The sequence below is a fragment of the Heterocephalus glaber genome, unplaced genomic scaffold, assembly GCF_053883595.1.
Source record: "Heterocephalus glaber isolate CG9 unplaced genomic scaffold, H.glaber_assembly_v1.0 deba00000470, whole genome shotgun sequence".
Lineage (NCBI taxonomy): Eukaryota > Metazoa > Chordata > Mammalia > Rodentia > Bathyergidae > Heterocephalus > Heterocephalus glaber.
In genome coordinates this window covers 3498300-3518669 of record NW_028258145.1, presented here as the reverse complement: position 1 = coordinate 3518669, position 20370 = coordinate 3498300, and the positions used below count along the sequence as shown (strand labels likewise).

General features: G+C 47.8%; 1 protein-coding gene and 1 pseudogene across 2 annotated transcripts in view; both read right to left on the bottom strand.

The window, feature by feature from the left end:
• Nucleotides 1–385: 385 nt before the first annotated feature.
• On the bottom strand, nucleotides 386–2265 carry LOC101718652 (TIM double twin CX3C motif protein pseudogene; annotated as a pseudogene).
• Cnga3 (cyclic nucleotide gated channel subunit alpha 3) overlaps nucleotides 1407–20370 on the bottom strand; it is a 38508-nt gene continuing 19544 nt past the window's right edge. For both annotated transcript variants that reach the window (XM_087203340.1, XM_021258044.2), the window contains 4 exons: nucleotides 19366–19545; nucleotides 12896–13003; nucleotides 10008–10114; nucleotides 1407–7333 (listed from right to left, as the gene is read on the bottom strand). In XM_087203340.1, coding sequence (XP_087059466.1) covers nucleotides 5925–7333; nucleotides 10008–10114; nucleotides 12896–13003; nucleotides 19366–19545 — 1804 coding nt within the window. In that variant the 3' untranslated portion in view covers nucleotides 1407–5924. The remainder of the gene's footprint in view (nucleotides 7334–10007; nucleotides 10115–12895; nucleotides 13004–19365; nucleotides 19546–20370) is intronic.

Sequence of the window (20370 nt, the reverse complement as noted above, 5' to 3'; positions counted from 1 at the left end):
CTTGGGGTTGTGATCCTCATTGTCTTTTCCTAGGATATTGTCTAAATTTTTCTGGAATGCTGGTTTGGTATTCATGAAGTTCCTGAGGTGCTCTTTATCATGAAAGTATCTTATTTCTCCATCAATTTTGAAAGATAGTTTTGCAGGGTACATCAATCTGGGTTGGAGGCTGTTTTCCTTTAGGGCTTGAAATACATCACTCCAAGCTCTTCTTGCCTTGAGGGTTTGCATTGAGAAGTGTGCTGTGATTCTGATGGGCTTTCCTTTGTATGTGATTTGATTCTTTTCTCTCACTACTTGTAGAATTTTGTTCTTCTGTTGGGTTTCTGGAATCCTAACTATTATATGCCTATGTGTACATTTTTTTTGATCAAGGCTAGCTGGAATCCTATATACCTCACTTATCTGTATGTCAAGTTCTTTTCCCCTGCTTGGGAAGTTTTCTGCCATCACTTCTGTGAACAGTTTTTTTTATGTCATCTGCACTCTCTCCTCTTTCTTCATTGATTCCAATCAGTCTTATGTTATTCTTCTTTGCATTGTCTAGCAGCTGCTGGATCGATTTCTCGTGTTCCCTTACAATTTTAAAGCAATTTTTCTTTTCTTGGTCACTAATCGCAATCTTATCTTCTATATCTGAAATTCTATCCTCACATTGGTTCATTCTGCTAAGTGGTCTTGGAACTTTTCCCACTCACTGGTCACCAAGGCCTGGGCCTGAGCTAGAGGTGCATGGCAGTGCTCAGTGCACTGGTACACCTGCTGCATGGACTCCTGGTTGTCCCCACAGCAGTTGGCACTGCACCAGGACATGAGGCCCTGCATCTTCCAGATATTCTCTCTCTCCACACTCTTCACAATGGAGTCCACTGCCTCCTGCACCTGGAGCTGCTGCAGCTCTGCCACGGCAACCCTGTGCTGCACTACACCAGCGCCTACATCCTTAGACCACAATTTCTACCCAGAGTGTCTTCTGCTTTCAGTTCCCACACTGAGGGCCTTACAATTATTGTATTTGTTTCAAATCCTTGAGAGTGTGGACCTGATTGGTCAAGCTGGTCATTCTCACAGAGCAAGGCTACATGAAGATCAGTATCCTTGGGTAATGTGCCCCTCCACAACCAGGCTGGTGAAGGGGGACCATGTGGGACCAACCATGGCCACCAAAGCTGCCCCTGCATGGTGGACAGGGAAGGGCAGTTTCCTCTAGAAGAGGTGTCTATATAAACAAACACAAGTTCATCTGATTCCAATCCAAGACCATATGGTTCATCCTTGTCCTATTGATACAGGAAATTATACCAGAGATGAAATATGAAAATATTATGTCTCCCAACCTGTTAGATGTCTAATATGTTGCTCATATTCTCTAAAAATCAAAAAATGAATTCTAGGAGCAATGTAGGTTAAGAGTAGGAAGAATTTATTGAGAGAAAGATAGCTTCTAAGAGGGACAAAAGGGGTCCCAAATGGGTAGCTGGGGACCCCAATTTACAGGGAGGTTTTATAGAGCAAAACCCACATGGGTGCAACATGGGTTGAAACTATGATTAACCAGTAAGGTTACAAGTATAGTCGCTTAGGTAATTGATCCAAGGGGGAGGCAAGTCATGTCTTGAGAGTACATGGAAAGAACAAAGAATTTCTCAGGTAGGTGATAGATCTAGGGGTCCTGGTCACCCACTGAGGTGACTGATGCCTATCTAGACTTTACCAGACCAGGTGTTGTCACTCATCCCTTGGGGAAGTATGGAGGCCTGGTCCTTTTGTCATCATACCCACCCCACCCCCAACCAGAGATCAAATTCAGGACCTTGTGCTTGGGAGGCAGGTGTAGCACTACTTTTCCCCAGCACCACTAAATGCCCGGCCCCTTTTGTCATCATTTTGAGACTTTGGCCCCAACTAATGTGTCTCTGGCCGCTGACTCTAGAGAACTCAGGCCTGTCTGACTGCCTATTGTATTTCTACCCAACTTAGCTGTCTATAATACTATCACCTTGTTTGTAACTTCTATGGGTGTCACAAACTTGGCTCCTATTTTATCCATTCATAGTGTGCATGTAATTTCAAACGTAATAGCTCATATTCCCATGTAAAACAAATTTACAGCTAGTAATTGCACATTTGCCTTGAGCCTTACTTTCCAAACCACCATTTATAAAATTTATTTAGGTCATCATTTTACCCTACATCCTTCAGTAAGGTTACATCAGTGATGGCAAACCTTTTAGAGCTTTCAATAATAACAGCCAGCTGCGACATGCATGCCATAGGTTTGCCACCACTGGGTTACACCATTACTTGTAATTATTAGATTCTTTTGTCAAAATCTTCTGTCCATCCTAGGATTGTCCTTGTTGGTATCTTTAAATTTGCCTTCATTTAAGTTTACTCTTTATAATGTATAGTTCTATGAGTTTGGACAAACTGATAGAGTCATGTATCCAAAACCCTCATCCCATAAATCCAATCCCATCCCTCTCAAAATTCCCATTTCCCCTTTTTAATCAAGCATGCACCCTCTCCCAGCCCCTCCAATCTCTGAGCTACTTTCTACCCTTACAGTGTTACCTCTTCCAGAATTTCCTATCAACAAGACCTTTTCAATGAATCAGTTGCAAAACATGTTAATGATAACTTTAAATGAACACATGCCTGAGGAAAGTTGTTCTTTCAATAGATGTAATGATTGGCTGAAGAAATTTATACTTCTGCCAGAAGAACAGTGCCTAACATACAGGAGGTGCCTAATAAATGCTCCCTTCCCTTTGGCCCATCCTGTCTTTTCTCAGGAATTTCTGCTTTCTCAAATGGAAAAAGCTTCAGGACAAAGGAAAGAAGCCTTGCTGGTGCACTGTCAGTCACAGGAGAGAGGGTCATTTATTAAGGAAAGCTGGTCTTCACCACCTGTTCCAGGTACATAAATGGAAGATATTCTGACAGTCAAGTTCAAAGTCCTGGTAGGACTGCCAACAAGGAGCCAACTGGGGGAGGCTGCAGGGCAGAGGGAAGGGAGAGGGACTTGCTTCTTCCGGTGTGCCTGGTGTTCTGGTTGTGTAGTGCTGGCAGCCACAGTGACTGTTAGTTCAAGCCTCCTTTTGGGACTCCAAGGACCATCACTACCATGCAATGCACTTCCTCAGGCAGTGTCCAAATTCCTACCTTCACAAACCTTTCTGAGTTCCTGAATTATTAGTAACAGCTAGCAGCACCTCAGCCTCCAAGATCTGAGCTCCAGCTCTTGAGGCTGCTCCTCCAAGCACCTTGTCCGATTCCCCAATTTTAGGCATGTATGGTTACTTCTGTACTCACCCTCCCTGCACAACTGAGTGTCCTCTTCTGCTCATCCATTCCTTTAGCACTGACATGGATTCCCTCTAGTAAATTATCAATTCCCTCCAGTAAATTCTCCTTGGTAGAATACCCAGCATATTTTTTATTTTTTCTTTGTGCTTAGATTCTGATATTTAGGTTCTTTTAAAAAACAATTTGCAGTAAACACTTGTATATGTCTCTGGGTATATATGAGCACACTGTCTCACTTACTTCTGGCTGTGTGTTCCTTCTCATCAAGTATATTCCTTTCCTGGCTCATCAGCACCCATTTTTTCTAGGGAAACCATTGCCCTAGAAACGTATTCTGGGGCTGAAACTTCCCTCATAATAGGAGCCAAAGCAAGAGTGATTAATAGTTTTTAATCCAGGTCTTTCTCCTGTGCAAATATGAACACAGGCATCATTAATAGTTAAGTCTTCAAAATGTATACATTTTGAGAAAACATTACCAGTCACATTTTGTTCATAATATGAGCTTAAATCTATGATTTTTTTTTGGTACTGGAGATCGAACTCAGGTCCTTGTGCTTGCAAGGCAGGCAGTGGAACCACTGAACTAAATCCTCGGCCCCAATCTATGACTTTTAATAGAACTTCTGATTCATTTTAGAAAGTTAAAATGGTCCAGTGACCCATAATAAATGGTCAAATGTACTCAGAGAAGAGACCCACATAAATCTGAAATACATAATTGAAGTTGCAGCTCCTTTTGTACAAATTACATTAGGGCTCAATTACATAACATATGGATTATAACAACAGAGACAGAGACCTCAAGAGCAAAGTGGGATATTTTATCTAATGAGAAGAAGGAAGGAGGAGGAGAAGGAAGGGGGAGGTCAGAATTGGGGGAGAAAGGGAGAGTGGGAAGAGAAAAGGAGAAGGAGAGAGAGAGGGAGGAAGGGAGGAAAGATGGAGAAAGGAAAAGAAAAAAGACTCATCTTTGTGTAATTTGCAACATGTATTTAAGTGAAGGTTGGAACACTGAGGTCCTAATTGCAAATATAGTATCCAAATATAGAAATCTGTTATAAAATATTAATAGGGTTCTATTTAATGGATTTTTTCAAAAGCTAGTTTCTGAACTCTACAGGCTTCCATCTAGCTAGGAGCTTTGCCTTAGAATACAACTTCAGGTGGGCCTGAGGCTGCTTTAAGAATGAAAGGACAGTTTGCAAAGATCTAGCCTATGGTCTCATCTTTGAAAAGTCCTAGTTGTCAGCTAGTTTTTTACTTAGGACACCCTTCCGACTTCCAACATACAAGGCTGTCCCTGAACATAGTTCTCTCTGAGCTAGAATAGGTCACCCCAGGAGATTACGTAGGCCAGCAGCACCAGGCCATCCTGGTGGTGGCAGTTGGTTCCAGCCTACTCTGGGGACACCCAGGAGCAGTGTCACCAGGCAATGCCCCTCCTCAGATAGTGTCCTAATTCCTGGGTTTACAAACTTCTCCACATTCCTAAATGATCAGTAACAGCCAGCAGCAACCCCTCTCCTAAGGTCTGACCTCTAGGATGGGACAGAGGCTGTCTTTGAACCCCTTTGTCCCTTTACTAACTGAAATGCTTTGTTCTACCAAGCAGATGATGCTATCTGAGGGGCTCATGGTAGGGAGTCGAGATTTGCTTCACTGGCTTGAAGGGGCACGGCCCGGCTTCTCTTATCCCACACTCTCTGCCACAGCACTACCAAAGAACCAGGTTCTGGGCTCCCAGAGGGCACAGGGAAGATGCCCACCTCTGAGTCATATACTAACCTGTCTTGCATAAAGTTCACCATGAGTTACTACATTGTTCTTTAGACTTCCAGTGACCTTTTTATAATCAGCGCGTGGTGGAGTGAGGTTAGGGAGGGAAAGGGTGACAATATTCTTCTATTTACAAGAATGTTAGGTTAAAAAGCCTGAAATCTCCTCCTAGATTCCATTAAGAAACAGATCTGGGTGCAGTGGTGTGCACCTGCAGTCCCAGCTACTTAGGAGGCTGATGCAGGAGGGTCACTTGAGCCCAGGAGTTTGAGATCAGCCTGAGCAACATAGCAAAAAAAAAAAAAAAAAATCAGAGTCCCCCATACACATTCTTGGTCTGAGGACACTTCACACTTTCCAAAGCCCTGCCTCGTGCAGCATTTCATGTGGATCTCACAATAATCCCACATTATCCAGGCTTGGTAGTGCATGCCTATAATCCCAGCACTCTGGGAAGCTGAAGCAGGAGGATTTCAAGTTTGAGTCCAGACTAGGCAATTTAGCAAGACCCTATCTCAGAATAAAACCTAAAGGATGGACTGGGAATGCAGCTTATTGTGAAGGCCCTGGGTTCAATTTCCCAGTGCTAGGCGGGGAAAAAGAAAGAAAGAAAGAAAAAATCATATCTGTAAGTGACAAAATATGAAAATTGCCATTTAAAAAAATCAAAGCGACAATAACCTGGCACTTCCTGGGCCCACTTTCTAGATGAGAAAACTGGGCTTACAAAGGGGCTAGGCTGGAAGCCCAGCTAAGCCCTGTGCCATGCATCTGCAGACAGTAGCACTGCCCTGACAGCTGGCTTGTGGAGCAGGAGCCAGACAGACACCACATTTTCACTGTTGTTTGTCCTCTATCTCTGCAGCAACCCCCTGGGCCTCTGAGGAGGCCAGGCTGCTCCCACAGATGTTTACCCAGCTCTCCAGCTGGCTGAGGCGCTGCTTCACTTTCATCTGCGTGGCACTGTACTCAGTCAGCAGCCGTGCAAACCTGGTCTGTAGAGTGTCCAGGGAGGACTCCAGGTGCTCCACCTTCTCCTCAATGTCCTTGGGGTCCACCCCAGCCCTGGCCAGGTCCTCATCGATCAGATTGTCCTTCATCAGGATCTGCCGGCCCTTCTCCTCCAGGGCCTTTTTGGCCTCGGGGTACTCGATGAGGGCCTCCATCAGGTCATCTTTGGAGAGACAGAACAGGTCTGAGTAGCCAATGCTCCTGATGTTGGCCGTCCTGCGGTTGCCTGACTTGCTCCCCTTAATGTTTAAGATGCTGATCTCCCCAAAGTAACTGCCATCGCCAAGGACCACAAACTGGGTGACCCCGTCATCGGCCACCACAGCCAGCCTGCCCTCCTTGATGATGTACATCTCCCTCCCAATGTCCCCCTTCTTGCAGATATAGTCACCAGGGCTGAACACGGTGGGCCGAAGCTTGAGCACCAGCTCCACCAGCAGCCCTGCCTCGCAGTCTTGGAAGATGCGGACCTTCTTCAGGGTGTCCAGGTGCACATTGATGGCGATCTCAGCCTTCAGCTTGTCCGGGAGGTTCTTGAGCACCTCCTTCTCATCCACTGTCTTCCTGTTGGCCCACAGGTAGTCAAACCACCGGATAACCCGAGTCTCCAAGTCCTTGGTCACCTTTCGGAACTGCATGTACTGCTTGATGGAGTCGATCTTAGCCTGGAACTCTGCCCTTGAAGCATTCATATTTGAGATCATGGAGCCCACATTGCCCACGATGGTGGCAAAGATCAGAATGCCCACCAAGAAGTCTATGACCACAAAGAGATACTCCTCGTCTTTCACAGGGGGTGGAGTCTCACCGATGGTGGTCAGGGTCAGGGTGGACCAGTAGAGACTGTAAATGTACTTCCTGGAGAGGCGTCCATACTCTGGTTTGGAGATGTTTGGGTAGACCCAGGAGTCTGTCCCAAAACCAATGAATTTGGAAATGGCAAAGTAGATGCAGGCATTCCAGTGGATGATGATGAGGATGTACAAGACCAGGTTCCCGATCCTGAACACATTGGGATAATTGGTCCTCGTTTCCGTGCGGTCAAAGAATTCAAAGAGCCGGGAAAACTTCAGTAGGCGGTTGAATCTCAGTTCTGGGTAGCTCATACCCAACTTTAAGTAAGCCAGGTCCGTGGGGACCAGGGACAACATGTCCAGCTTGAACTGCAAGGTCTTTGTGTAATGTTTCCACAGCCTCTTCACATCTTTGACCATTAAGCCTTGTTCCAGGAAACCTAAAGAAGAAGAAGAAGGTCCTGTGGGCATCAGAGAGCCTGACTGTTTTTGACCATAACCACAGAAAGAGACTTTACATCCTGACACACAATACATGATGATACACATTAATGGAAATAGTTCACAAAGCAACACAATTTCTCCAGGAGACTCACTCTGATTCTTTTCTTCTATGAATTTCTCATCTGGTCACTCTTTCAAAAGATAGACCAAGTGAGTCTTTGAAACTTTGAAACTAGATTAGGTATTAGATGACAGAAAAGAAGGAGTATTAAATTTTTAAAGATAAATGGAAATTTTACATATATATATTTATTAAAAGGAGCCTTTTAAAGTTAAGAGATACATTCTAGAGTGCTCACTGCCTGGGATTTGCTTGAAAATGTGCTGGATCTGCAACCATAGCTTGAAGTCTGGGGTGCTTGTAACAAGTTCCAGTGCCACAGGTCCTGGTCTAGGGCAACACTGAGGCTAGACTCTGGGTAGGACTGACTCTTCTAAATGGAAAGTAGAGTTTGTTGGCACATACAGTATAAGGGACGCCCCACTTCCAGCCCCTATTCCTCATGTTGTTCTTTTGTTATCCAATTGTCCTTTGGTATCTGTGGGGGAGTGGTTCCTCCTCTGCCCTGTCAAAGCCTCCGAAGCTTAAGTCTCTTGTATAAAACAGCATAGTATTTGCATATAACCTATGTACATCCTAGCACATACTTTTTTTTTTTTTTGGTACCAGGGATCGAACTCGGGTCCTTGCGCTTGGGCAGCAGGCGGCGAAACCACTGAGCTAATCCCCGGCCCCATACTTTTAAAAAAATGTTACTGGAAATTGAACCCAGGACCTTTGTACTGAGCTACATCTCTAATTTTTTTCATTTTGAGACAGAGTCTTACTAAATCTCTAAATTGGGCAGGCTGGGTTCAAACTTGAGATCATCCTGCCTCAGGCTTCTTCTATACTTTAAATCATCTCTAGGTTATTTATAATACCTAATACAATGTAAGTGCTATGTAAACAGCTATCACATTATACTGTTTGAAATCACAAGAAAAAAGCCTTTACATACTCAGTACAAACACAAATTTTTTTCCAAACATTTAAAATTCCCAGCTGCTTGGATATGTGGCTGTAGGTCTGTTGTCACAGAGGGCCAACTGTATGCGTGCTTATGAAGCACATAGGGGGTCACAGAGCACTCCTTGTGCTTTGGGACTCTCTGCCAGTTCTTTAAGATTCCTCTGTCAGTTCTGATGATTTGTTCCCATGGACTACAATCCAGTATTAATTTGGTTACCATGGCTCCACTTCCCCAGCTTCCTGCTAAATCTGGTGTTGGCAAGGGCAGTACCAAACATAGGGAAGTGTGGAATCAGTGCCTGAGGGCTGGTGTCTTGCCCCACCAAAGCCTGTCTGAGATCAGGGGTGGCCAGCACAGTGGGCCGCTCACTTGGGTCTACATGTGCCACTCTGCCACAGCAGAGGGAGCTCATCAGGGCTGGCAGGTCGCCCATGTGAGCCTCCAGCCCTGTGTTGCAGGTCTTCTAAATTGTGCTGGGCACCACTGTGGAAGCAGGGGTACCAGTCTGGTCTGGCTGGGTGGTGAAGGTAGACTTCAGGAAAATCCAAGATCTCTGGCCTTGGCTTCTGAATCAATAAGTGGAAATGATCGTGCCTGTACTTTTTGCCTCATGCAATAGTTCTTTTTTATTTTTTTGTGGTGTGGGGATTATACCCAGGGCCCTGTGTATACTAAGCAGGTGCCCTACCACTGAGCTACATTCCTGGACTTTAAAAAATTTTATTTTGAGACAGGGTCTTGCCAAGTTGCCCAGGCTGGCCTTGAACTTATGATCTTCCTGCCTCAGCTTCCTGAGTAGCTGTGATTGCATGTGTGCACCATCATGCCTGACTCATGTGGCAGTTCTAATAAGTAGGCAAGATGTGGCTGAAATGCTGTTCGTATCCTGAAAACCCCCCACCCAGATCTGCTGCTGGTGGTGTTTACATGTGACAAATATGGTACAGTTTCTAGTTCAAAAAGCATGGAAAAGATAAGCAGGGCCTCCACTTGCTTGGATGATATTTTTGTGCAAATTAGATGAAGGTGCCTGAAGGTGAGTTTATAGCTAACTTGCTGTAGGAGGTAAGATCTGGTTGGAAGAGGTGGGTCACTGGGGGCGTGGTCTGATTTACCTTTTCCCTGCTCCTCCCTTCACTCTGCTTCCTGTCTGCCATGTTATGCATGAGCAAAACTCTCCTGCCACACCCCCTCTGCCAGGCTGCCTGCCTTGGAGCCAGGGGACCATGAACTAAAATCTCTACAAACCAAGAGCCAAAATAAACCTCTCCTTCAACTTGTGGGTGTCAGGTATTGTGTCTCAGATGAGGAAGAAACCAAGACAATTTGACTTGCTCAGGGTCACTGAGCTTATTGGGAATGCAGAGCCCTGAGCCCAGGCGACCTGACCCCTGCTCAGGGTCCTGTCCGAGGGCTCAGTGCTGAGGGGCTGAGACAACAGCACACACCCTTTGGCTGGAGTGGCCCCAGCCTGCCTGGACTCCCATGGCCAAAGATAGTAACATCCACCCAGCCATTCTAGATCTCCCTGAGCACTTCCTATGGGCCTTGTGGTCCCTCCACTGAGGGCCTGTGGCCTGGCCTGGGGCACACTCACCTGTCCGGGCTCGCACCAGCATGTCCAGGCCATAGAGGACATCTGCCGAGTAGTCCAGGGTCAGCCACAGTGTCAGGTGCTCAGACTGAAGGTCATCAAAGCAGGCCCTAAACAAGCCAAGCATGAGGCATGAGGGGCCTGACTGTGGTCACAGCACCGTCATAAGCCAGCTCTGCATCACGTGCATGGCTCCTTTCATGCAATAACAGCCCTGCCTGTGGGGTTGTTACCCAAGCGCAGTCACCCCAGGCTTCTGAGGAGGAGACCCAGGCTCTGAGAAGCCATTCTGCCCTATGGTCATTGTTAAGGTTTAGATCCAGAATGTCCCCTAAAATCTCACGTGTTCTGAGGGAGGGCTTTTGGAAGGTGACTGGATCATGGAGTGCTATTCACATCAGTGGATTCATCTGTGATTTAGAGTTTGATGTGTGGCTAGGAGGTGGGATCTGGTCAGAAGAGGTGGTCATTGGGGGCTGACCTGGAAGGGTCTGTCTTCCTCCCTGGCTCCTCTCTTCTTTCTCTGCTTCCTGACCACTGTGATGTGAGCAGCTCTCCTCTGCCAGACCCTTCTGCTGTGCTGTTCTGCCTTGGAGCCAGCCGACCATGGACTGAAAATGTGAGCCAAACTAAACCTCTTCTTCTTTAAGTTGTGAGCGTCAGATATTTTGTCCCAGTGACAGGAAAGTGACTAAGACAGTCTCAGAGCTCCTAAGAAGAGCTGAGGTTATCCCTAAAGAATGAACAGCTAACTACAAGACTCCAGGGAGCTACAGAACCCCAGGAGGGACAGCATCTCTAGGCCTCTCTGGTGGAGCTAGGTAAATGGACCAAGGACTTTCTGGAGTCAAATTCTAATAAAAACAGAATTTCTGAGAGAGTCACAGAATCTCAGACAATTAAACAAGCCAGTAAATATTTTCTGCCTGTTACCTCTGTATGCTCGTGATTTCATACAGACAGCACTCCAAGCTCCCCTCCCAGCCTCACCAGAGTGGCAGCTTGCCCCATAGCCCACCCTTACAACTTGCTCAGCCACCCCCAAATCTCCCATTCATGCTTAAGAACAGCCGCTCCCCCTGTATCCCTAGAGCTCAGCTTAAACTCAGGGGCCCACTTATTAGGAAAGGCTCTCCCTTCTCTCCCTTTTCATCTGCCTTGCTAACCCTCAGAAGAGTGAGAAACTACCTTTCCTTTAATAATCCCAAAAGACTACCCTTATGCTTGGATAGCATTATGGTTTGGATCCTTTTTTTTTTTCTTGGTACCAGGGATTGAACACAGGACCTTGTGCTTGCTAGGCAGTCACAGCACCCCTGAGCTACATCCCTGGGCCTTATAGTTTAGCTCTTAAATGTCCTCAATGGCTCATGTGCTGAAGACTCTGGTGCTATTGGGAGGTGGTGGAAGTCTCAGGAGGTGGGGCCCAGGGAAGAAGTTAAATCACTGGAGGTGTGTCCTGGAAGAGGCCATTGGGACTCTGGCCTCTTCCTGTTTCTGTGAGCAGCTTTGCTCCCCACCATGATGCTCTGCTTCTCTATAGGACCAAAGCAAAGAAGCCAGCAGACCATGGACTGAAACCTCTCAACCATGAGCCAAAATAAAACTTTCCTCCTATTACGTTGTTCAGCTCAAGCATTTTGTCACCACAGAGATGGAAAAGTGACTAACAAAGGTAGTGTCAGGGCTGCTTTGCATCCCTGCCATGTGGCATGATCAGGAATGCCCCAATATTCATTGCACACCCCCTAGCGCAGTGGCTATCTTGCACACATCTCAGAAATATCCCAAAGTCCACTGTTTACTCTCAAAAGAGATGGCATCACCCCTGCATCCTGGTCTTGCACAGTGGCTCGGGAAAGCCCCAAAGACACCACTCACTCTCGCAGGGCAATGTCAGGTCAGTCCTGGGATGTGGTTAGACAACCCCAAGTGCCCTTGCTCTCAGAAGTACAGAGCCTGCCTCTGTATGTACCCTTGTCCTGTGGGCCTCCTGGGAGGGCCCCCAGCCCCTTGCTTAACTCCAGAGCAACAGCTGAGCATGCAGACTTGCCAGGAAAGCCCAGAGCCCCTGCAGTCCCTGAAGAGGAGTGCTTGCCTATGTCCTTGACAGATGCATGCTCAGGAAGGCTCCCAAGGCCCAGTTTGGCCCTCAGAAGAACACAGTTCCCTCTGGCGTCCCCACTGTGTAGGTTTGCACAGGGAAGCCCAAGTTCCTGGCTTTCCCTCAGAGGAGCAGCATGTGGGCCCCACATTCCCAAACAGCTGGCTTCCCTGGAAAGGCCCTGACCCCGCCTCATGCCTATCAGACAGCAGCTGTTGCCCTCCCTGCGCTTCCCATCTGCAGATCACTTAGGAGAGTTCTGAAGCCTCTGCAGATCTCCAGGTGAATAACTGCATTCGCCAAATCCCAGAAGTACGTGCTCGCCTAGGAATACCTGCAATGTTTACCCACATCTCTACACTCAGAGTGGAACCCTTAGAAAAGCCCCAGCACCCAACCTTACCCTCAGAGAACAGCACCACCCCCCACACACTGCACATGCTCAGAAATGCCCCTGGCATTTCTGCTGAAATCCTGATTCCCAGGCCCACCCTCTTCCCCTGCCAACAGCAGCCACTTGCTTGTCCCCTCTGCAGATGACTCACAAAGGACTCAAAGCACCAGAACCCCACCCATCTAGCTCCAGCCCTGCTCCCCTCCAAGGGCTCAGAGCACTCCAAGGGTGCTCTTTGAGGATCCCCCGGTTTTATAGATGAGGAAGCTGAGCCACCAGAACTGTATGGTGGCTATGAGGGGACCAGAATGCTGGTCTTCTGAGTGAGACTCCAAGCTCCATCTTCTAGGCCCAGTTGTCCCCACCCAGGCCCTCCAGCCACCCCTACACCACCTGCACACCAGCAGACACCAGTTATAGAAGACTGGGAGGGCAATGACAGTCAGCCAGCGGTAGTAGAGGGTGCTGGAGGGGTCCACCACCATGGCGTCCTTCTTCTTCCTGGAAACCAGACATACACAGACAGTGCAAGGTATTGAGTGCCCACAGCTTTGGAAGCTTTACAGACCTGCATTAGGTTAGTAACCTAAGAGCAATTTCAGGTTGGCCCTCAAGAAGTGGCTGTCCACAACACAGTCCTCTCAGTCTCAGGGGTCACACAGTGCATCCATGAATGGGAAGACGGGCCAGGAGCCAGGGTGGATTCTGGAGGTCCTTCCCTCCCAGCTCAACTGCCCCGGAAGTCATGGTTGACTGTGAAGTCATGGTGATGACATTCCCATGTTCCCTGTGGCAGCATCCTCATCCTTTGGGATGCTGGGAATGAAGATGCCATGTGGGCATATCACTGAAGGATGCTGAGGGAGACATGGAACCAGCTGAGGGAGGTTTGAGAAAATGCTGATTCACGGGGTCTGCCCAGGACCTGGGGCCTGGGAATGTGCATTTGAGTATGGTCCCATGTTTCTGAAGCAGTTCCTCTCAGCTGACCTTGGACACACTTGGGAATCCTCTTTACCTTGCTCACTACATTTACGCTGAAATTAGGTTATTGATTTCATTATGATTGCTCACTATGTATTGGGAAATTAGTGGTTCAGCCTAATGTTCTACAATTTCTGATCTATTTTCATGAGCTCTTGGGAGATCATGAACAGCCTGAGACCAGAGATATTTGGTGTTACCAAGCAATAAACCCGAATCTACATGTTGATGGTGGAAAAGCCACATGGACTTTTGGAAATCACAGGTCAAACTCTTTGTATGATCTGTAGGTTGTTCTCAAAATCTTCTCTGGATCAAATGAAAACCTGGGTCTTGAGAAAGCTAGTGAGCAGAAGAGACAAAAAATTCACGTAAACCATGACAGGTGTATAACGCACACACAGAAGGTCCCTGACAAAGATGGTTTGACTTAGGATTTTTTTTTTAGCTTTACAGTGCTGTGAAAATGATGCATTCAGTAGGAGCCTTACCTTGACTTTTGAATTTGGACCCTTTTCCAGGTTAGCAATATACTGCCCAATTCTCTCTCTGCGCTGGGCAGTCCAATGCTCTCTGCGTTATCGTATAGAATGTAGGCTTTGTGTTGGAAGGTTTTGCCCAACTGGAGCTGCTGTAAGTGTTCTGAACACTTTTGTGGAAGGCTGGACTAAGTTATGACATTTGGTAGGCTCTGGTACTCCACGCATTTTTTTTTTCTTTACGGCACTTCCAACTTAAGATGTTGTACCAGGACGTAGCCCCATTGTAAGTTGAGGAGCGTCTCTCTTCTTTTCTTTTCCTTTCTTTTCTTTTCTCTTTTCTTTCTTTCCTTCCTTCCTTCCTTTCTCTACCAGGGATAGAACTCAGGACCTTGCACTTGCCAGGCAGGCACAGAGCCATTGAGCTACATCCCCAGTCCATGAGGAGCATCTTTAGCCACAAATCTGTCATCGAGGCCTGCAAAGGAGGCCATGTGCAGACACATATTCAGACACTGTTGGGCTGTGCAGCTGTCCTGCCTAGGTCTGCAGGATGGCCTGGCTTGAACAGGTACCTCCTCAGGAAGCTTTCCTCTGCTTCCTCTTCTTTACTGGGTGCCTTTTAAGATTTGAATATCATTAAAAGGTTATTTAACTAACAATTATAAAGGCTCAGCAAGGCAGCCATTGAATTGTTGAGTAAACCAAGGTGAAAGGTAAAAGATTTTCCTGTCAAGTGGGGAACCTACTGGAAATCACCTTTGGGTCCCTCTTATTTCAGCCTCCCACACTCTGGAGGAAGGCACAGGCTGGGAAAGATCTGTCCATTAAACAATTGTTGAAAAAGATCAGTGTGTGTTTACCTAGCACCTCCTAAGGAAAGAATGGAGAGCATATGCAAACATGCATGGAGAAGAATGATCACTACCACTATTCACAATAAGCAGAAAGAAATACTACATAAGCAATGTAATCATGAGACTGCAGAAGATCTATCACAAATGACAAAATTCTGCCTGACCACTTCAAACACTGCTAGGAACAGTGACACAGGAAGATTGTTCCTAATAGCCTCTAAGTTAAAAAGAAGACTACAAAAGAGTTTCTAATAAAAGTTGAGTTAGTTTTCTGTTGCTGCCAAAACAAATGATCACAAATTTAGTGGTTTTGCAATCCATTCTCTTGCAGACCTCCAGGTCAGAAGTCCAGAATGAGTCTCACCTGGCTAAAATCAAGCAGAGCTGTGACCCAAGCTAGAGGCCCCAGGGCAGAATCTGCTTCCTGTCCCATTGGATAATTGGCAGAATTCACCTCCTAGTAATTGCAGGACTGAGGTCCCCATTTTCTTTCTGCTGTAATGTGAGGGCTCTTCCTAGCTTTTGGGTGCTACAGCACCCCTTGGTTTGAGGTGCTCTTCCTCCGTCTTCAAAGCCAATAATGATGGTCAAGTCCCTCTTACACTGGGAATTTCCTCTCTTCCTTCGGTCTCATCTTTCTGACCCCTTCTTCCTCCACCATCTTTGGCTTTAAGGATGTTATGTGGTTGCATTGGGCCCACTCTGATGATCCAAGATATCTACACACTTGAGTTTGAAAAGTCTCCTTTCCTATAGAAGGTAACTGATTTGCAGGTTCCAGTAATTAGAACAATAGACTAATTTCATTGTGATTGTCTTTGGACAGTGGAAAAGAATAAGATGTGAATCAGATTGTTAACTGAGAAGAGCAGAGACAGCCACCCATCCTCTGTCCCCTTGAATTTACACATAGGACCTGAACATCTGGGGAATGTTTTTGGCCACTCATGTCATAATGTCACCAGCAGAGGGCGCCACCTACAAGCTTACAGGGTGCACTGAGGAGTTTCATGACACCAGGCTTGCTTGCTACATCTAGGATTTATGGCCCTGGGTTTGGGCCATTCCTAAGGCTACCAAAGTGCTGAGGGGTAAAAAAAACTCCCAAAACAACAACAAAACAAAACAAAAACAGAAACAAAAAACCAAAGTGCTGAGGGCTGAGGAAAGAAACAGCATCATCCAACTGTGCCCCTGAATCCACCTAGATCTGCCAGAAAGAATCTACATAGAGCTACAGAATGATGATGCTGGTTTTGGTTGGGAACGGCTTGATCCAGGAGGGAGAAGTTATTCAGGATCTGAGGAACTGAGTAAAAATGCCAGAAATGTGATAGAAGAGCAGAGGAAGATCTTCACAGAGGATTGTTTTCCATGTCTTTTACACCCAGGTCTCTCCATTTTGGAATAGTTCGCAATTTTGTCTATTGGTCTGCTGTGGACCCATGTCCTGAGCCCCTCTGGAAGGCTTTAAGTGCTCAGGGCGGCTGACACTACCCACCCCTACCCTTGCCCACATCCCAGCCCAGAGAACCACAGAATTTCTGCCTGCCCTTCCAGTCCCCAGAGCCCTGCCTTGGCTGGGAGACTCAATACCAAGCTTTGAAAGGTGTCTACTGTCAGGTTGGCCTTCAGTCAAACGCATATCACAGTAGCTACTGTTTTGTAGATGAACTCATTTCATTTTTCTTGACTGATGGCATTTAAGTTTCTGGATTTGATGTCTGAATTTATGCAAATAAAATACATATTTCCTTTATGGCAGGAAACAGAAAAATGTTCTGGGGAACAAAGAGGGAAGTAAGAAAAGGCCTGGGGACATTTCTCTGGCAACCCGAAGTCAAGAAACTGGCATTTCTTGCTCATGTGAATGGCTTTTCTCTAGCCTCCAGTGAAGACTCCTCTCTCCCCCCATGGTACTCCACAGAGAAGCCCCAAGACTGGAGAACTGTATGATTGTGCACACACTAATGCACCCAGATCACCTCACACACGTGCACACACATACCCCGGGCTCTTGGGCAGCACTTGTGAGAGCCACACTGATTTATTACAGTCATCTGCCAGCTCAGCACTGGTGACAGGAAGTAATCAGAGTGGGGTAGCCCTTCTTGGTCCCTGGAAATATTTAAATTTCCTCTTTCCACTGCCCTGGTGATGCCCTCCAGATTGGCCCAAGTTGGGCCTAGGACAAGAGCACTTCCCGGCACCCGGGAGCTTGCGATGGTACATGCTCATCAGGGAGATGACCCACTGCTCTGCTCAGGGGCTCGAGGTTGGCACCTTCAGATGTACAGTGGCTTGGGGTGATGAATTAAGCTTAACAGGTTTATCTGCTAAGACCCTTTTGCTTCATAGATGAGAAACACGAGTCAAACAGATGCATGACCTTCCCCAGGAAACCATGTGAACCTTGTCCCCTCCCTGGTCTGTCTATGGGGAAGGGGATGGATTTCTGGTGAAAGGGACAGGAGTCTAGAAAGGTCTACTGGTGCTTGGGGTGGGGGAGAAGTGAGAGGACCTATGGAGAGAGTAAAGTCGGCTCCTACAGGGAGGAGGTGACCTGGGGACAGGGGAGTGGGCGGTGTGGAGCTTGGTACTTACTCCTCCTCCTTGTTGTTGCAGGCGTTAGTATTGTTTCTGGCCAGGGGCCAGGAGCTGTGGGGGTGGGGGCGCAGAGAGAAAGCAGCATGGGAGTCATCAGTTCCTTAGGACCTTGTCCCCAGGTGAGTATCCCAGTACCCCAGTTCCTCTCTCCCCAGGTAACACAGGGCGCTGCTATCATCTGGGACAGGGATTCTGTCCCATCCAGCATGGGAGTTCCACTCCAGTTTTGGTTTCACCCTACCCTCCCTCTGTCCCCACCCCGACATGAACTGCACAGCTTCGGGACCTGGCACACCCGATGCCCGGGAGGCCCTGGTGGGAGGTGGCACTGGTGCTGCCACACTGGATGTTTGGAGCTGAATCTCCCAGCACTCCCTGTGTTCTGCGGGGAGGTCCTAGTGACCGTTCCAGGGCCCGACGTTGCTGGTTCAAGCAAGCCAGGTGACCTCTGAGCCAGAGTGTGGCTTGTCCACTCACGGTCATGGCAGGTAGCTCATAGGAACCACAGGGACCAGGGCTAGTAGCTGATGACACTGCAGATTTATCTTCAGAATGCTCGTACATTTCACAATCTACTGCAGAATCTATAATGTCAGGTTAGCCCCTCTCTCTCACCCACACACAGAAAAGGTGGGGTGACAGGGGCTCTGGAAAGACCCTCCTGGTTCCCCAAGCATTTCTCACTGTCACCCCCCTCACATGTCCACTGAGAAGCCCCAAACTAGAGCCTCTCTCCTTTTGAACACAAGGGCAGATGATGTTTTCTCCAGTGAAGCTCATAGCGGCCATCTATTTTGCAACAATCGCACTGTATAAATTCCATCCAAAAGAGAGCTTCCTAACCCTTGATTTTCTTTGTTGGAGAAGCCACCTGCTTGTGAGACCAGGGGAGGCCCATCTGCCCTACACGACTGACCGCTCTCCTCCTTTAGACTGACCTGAAAGTGGAACCTGGGTGACAGCTGAGTCCACCCAGGGTGGCCCTATGCTCTCTCCACCATCTCAGCCTGTGGGGTCTTCTTAAGGCCAAGGGAGGCTAGGAGCCTTGTGTGAGTGTGTGTGTGTGTGTGTGTGTGTGTGTGTGAGGAAGAGGAGGAGGAGAACAGGGAAGGGAGCAAAGAAAAGAAAGGAGAGAAGAGGAGCAAGAGAAGAAAAGAGAGGAAGAGAAGGAGGACAAGGAGGAGAGACAGGAAGAGGAGGAAAAGGAGGAAGAGGGGGAGAAGAGAAAGAAAAAGAGGAGGAAGAGAAGGAGAAGGGGGAAGAGAAGGAGAAGAGGGAGGAAGAGGAACAGGAAGAAAAGGAAAAAGAGGAAGAGGAAGAGGAGGAGGAGGAGGACAGAGCACTGACCCCGTAGGACAGGTGCATCTCCCATTCGGCTGTGTACCCTGCAAGCAGCTGCATAGAGGCCTTTGCTTGGTAGCTCCTCCCCCACAAAGCAGCCCCCCTCCCCACTCACCTGCCCCCCTCCCCCATATGGGACATAGATAATTTTCCTCAAAAATTAGACCACCCTGTGGACCCTCTTTCCAGAAAAACACATGTACATTTACACATGACATGTGGGCCCATTTAAGTACCCATGAGACTCTTGGTGCAAAAGGCCCTGCTTTCTGACAAGACGGGTCACAGGGCAGTCTGGCACAAGAGTCCTTGGTGGAGAGAGATTGGCTTGGCCAGCACCCCCTGATGATCTTGGGGAGCTCATGCATGCAGGAGGGCTCAGTGGTCATGTGAGCCTGGCACCCGGTTCAAAGGCCTCCTCTCTTTTGGGGCTTCTTAGACTCAGAGTGGGAGATAGCAGCCTGTGAAGACCCTGAGGACAGAACTTCAAGGAATGGCTCTGGGGCCTCCAAGAACAGCTGAGCTGGACCAGCAATGCAGAGCTTCCTGCCCCTGTGGCTGGGGCCTGTACCCTCCCCCACTTCCGGTTCCTTACCCTCTGCCTCTGTCTGGCTGCTCCTGGCTACCCACACTGGACTGGGCATTGCTTTCTCGGCTGGACACCTCCATGAGCTCAGTTCCATGGAAACGCTCCAGAAAAGCATCAGGTCTCTGGTCCTCGTGGTGTAAGTGCCTGGCAGCCCATGAGCGCAGGGAGCAGATGAGCTGTGACAACCTGGAAGATGAGAAAGGTCTAGATCAGAGGAGAAAGGCTGAGGACAGCCCACTCTCTGGTCTCCAGGGTCTGGCAGAGGTGGAGGTGATCAGTGAGGCACAAGGCTGGGGCCTGATGCTCAGCTTTGTGTCCTCACTTTGTGGGGCCCTTTCATTCCTTTTTCCTCTGTCTCCCCAATAAGGGATGGTATCTTTTATTATAGCTTTATCCTTTTAACTATGCGAGGGCACGACACTCAAATGGGGCCGTAGCAAGCCCTTCTACTCATCATTCCTTGCTTTGACCACTAAGCACAGGAATAAAAAACAATACAATTTTCAAATGGTTAAGTTCAGAACATGGTTTAGAGGAACAAACATGCACACACAGCACAGATTCTTTTCCCAATGCTTATGCTATTAAGCCTTTCTTTTACAAACTCCAGTTCTCTCCCCAGGCTTGTGCAGAGGTTGCTTTGCAATTTGTCCTGGCCCCTCCGGGAACCAGAGGTCATGGCCTCACCCCCAGAGCTCATCTTAGCTGGACCTGTTGGTGAGGAGCCTCCCCCAGAGCTGCCTCTCCTGTCTGGCACAGGGCGGGTGGGAAAGACCCAACCCTGGGCCTTGCCTTGGCACCTACAGCCTCCCGTAAAATCAGTACTGAGCAACCTCAACTCAGGCATGAATGCTTTCACACCTTGCCCCTTGTCACATGCTGGTGTCCGCTGAAGGGTTACATTGAGACAAGAACCCATGCAGCAAAATACACACATTGAATCCCCCTACCCCCAAAATGTGGAACTGGGGGGGGTGACAGGAGGGGTAAAAATGATCAAAGTATGTTATG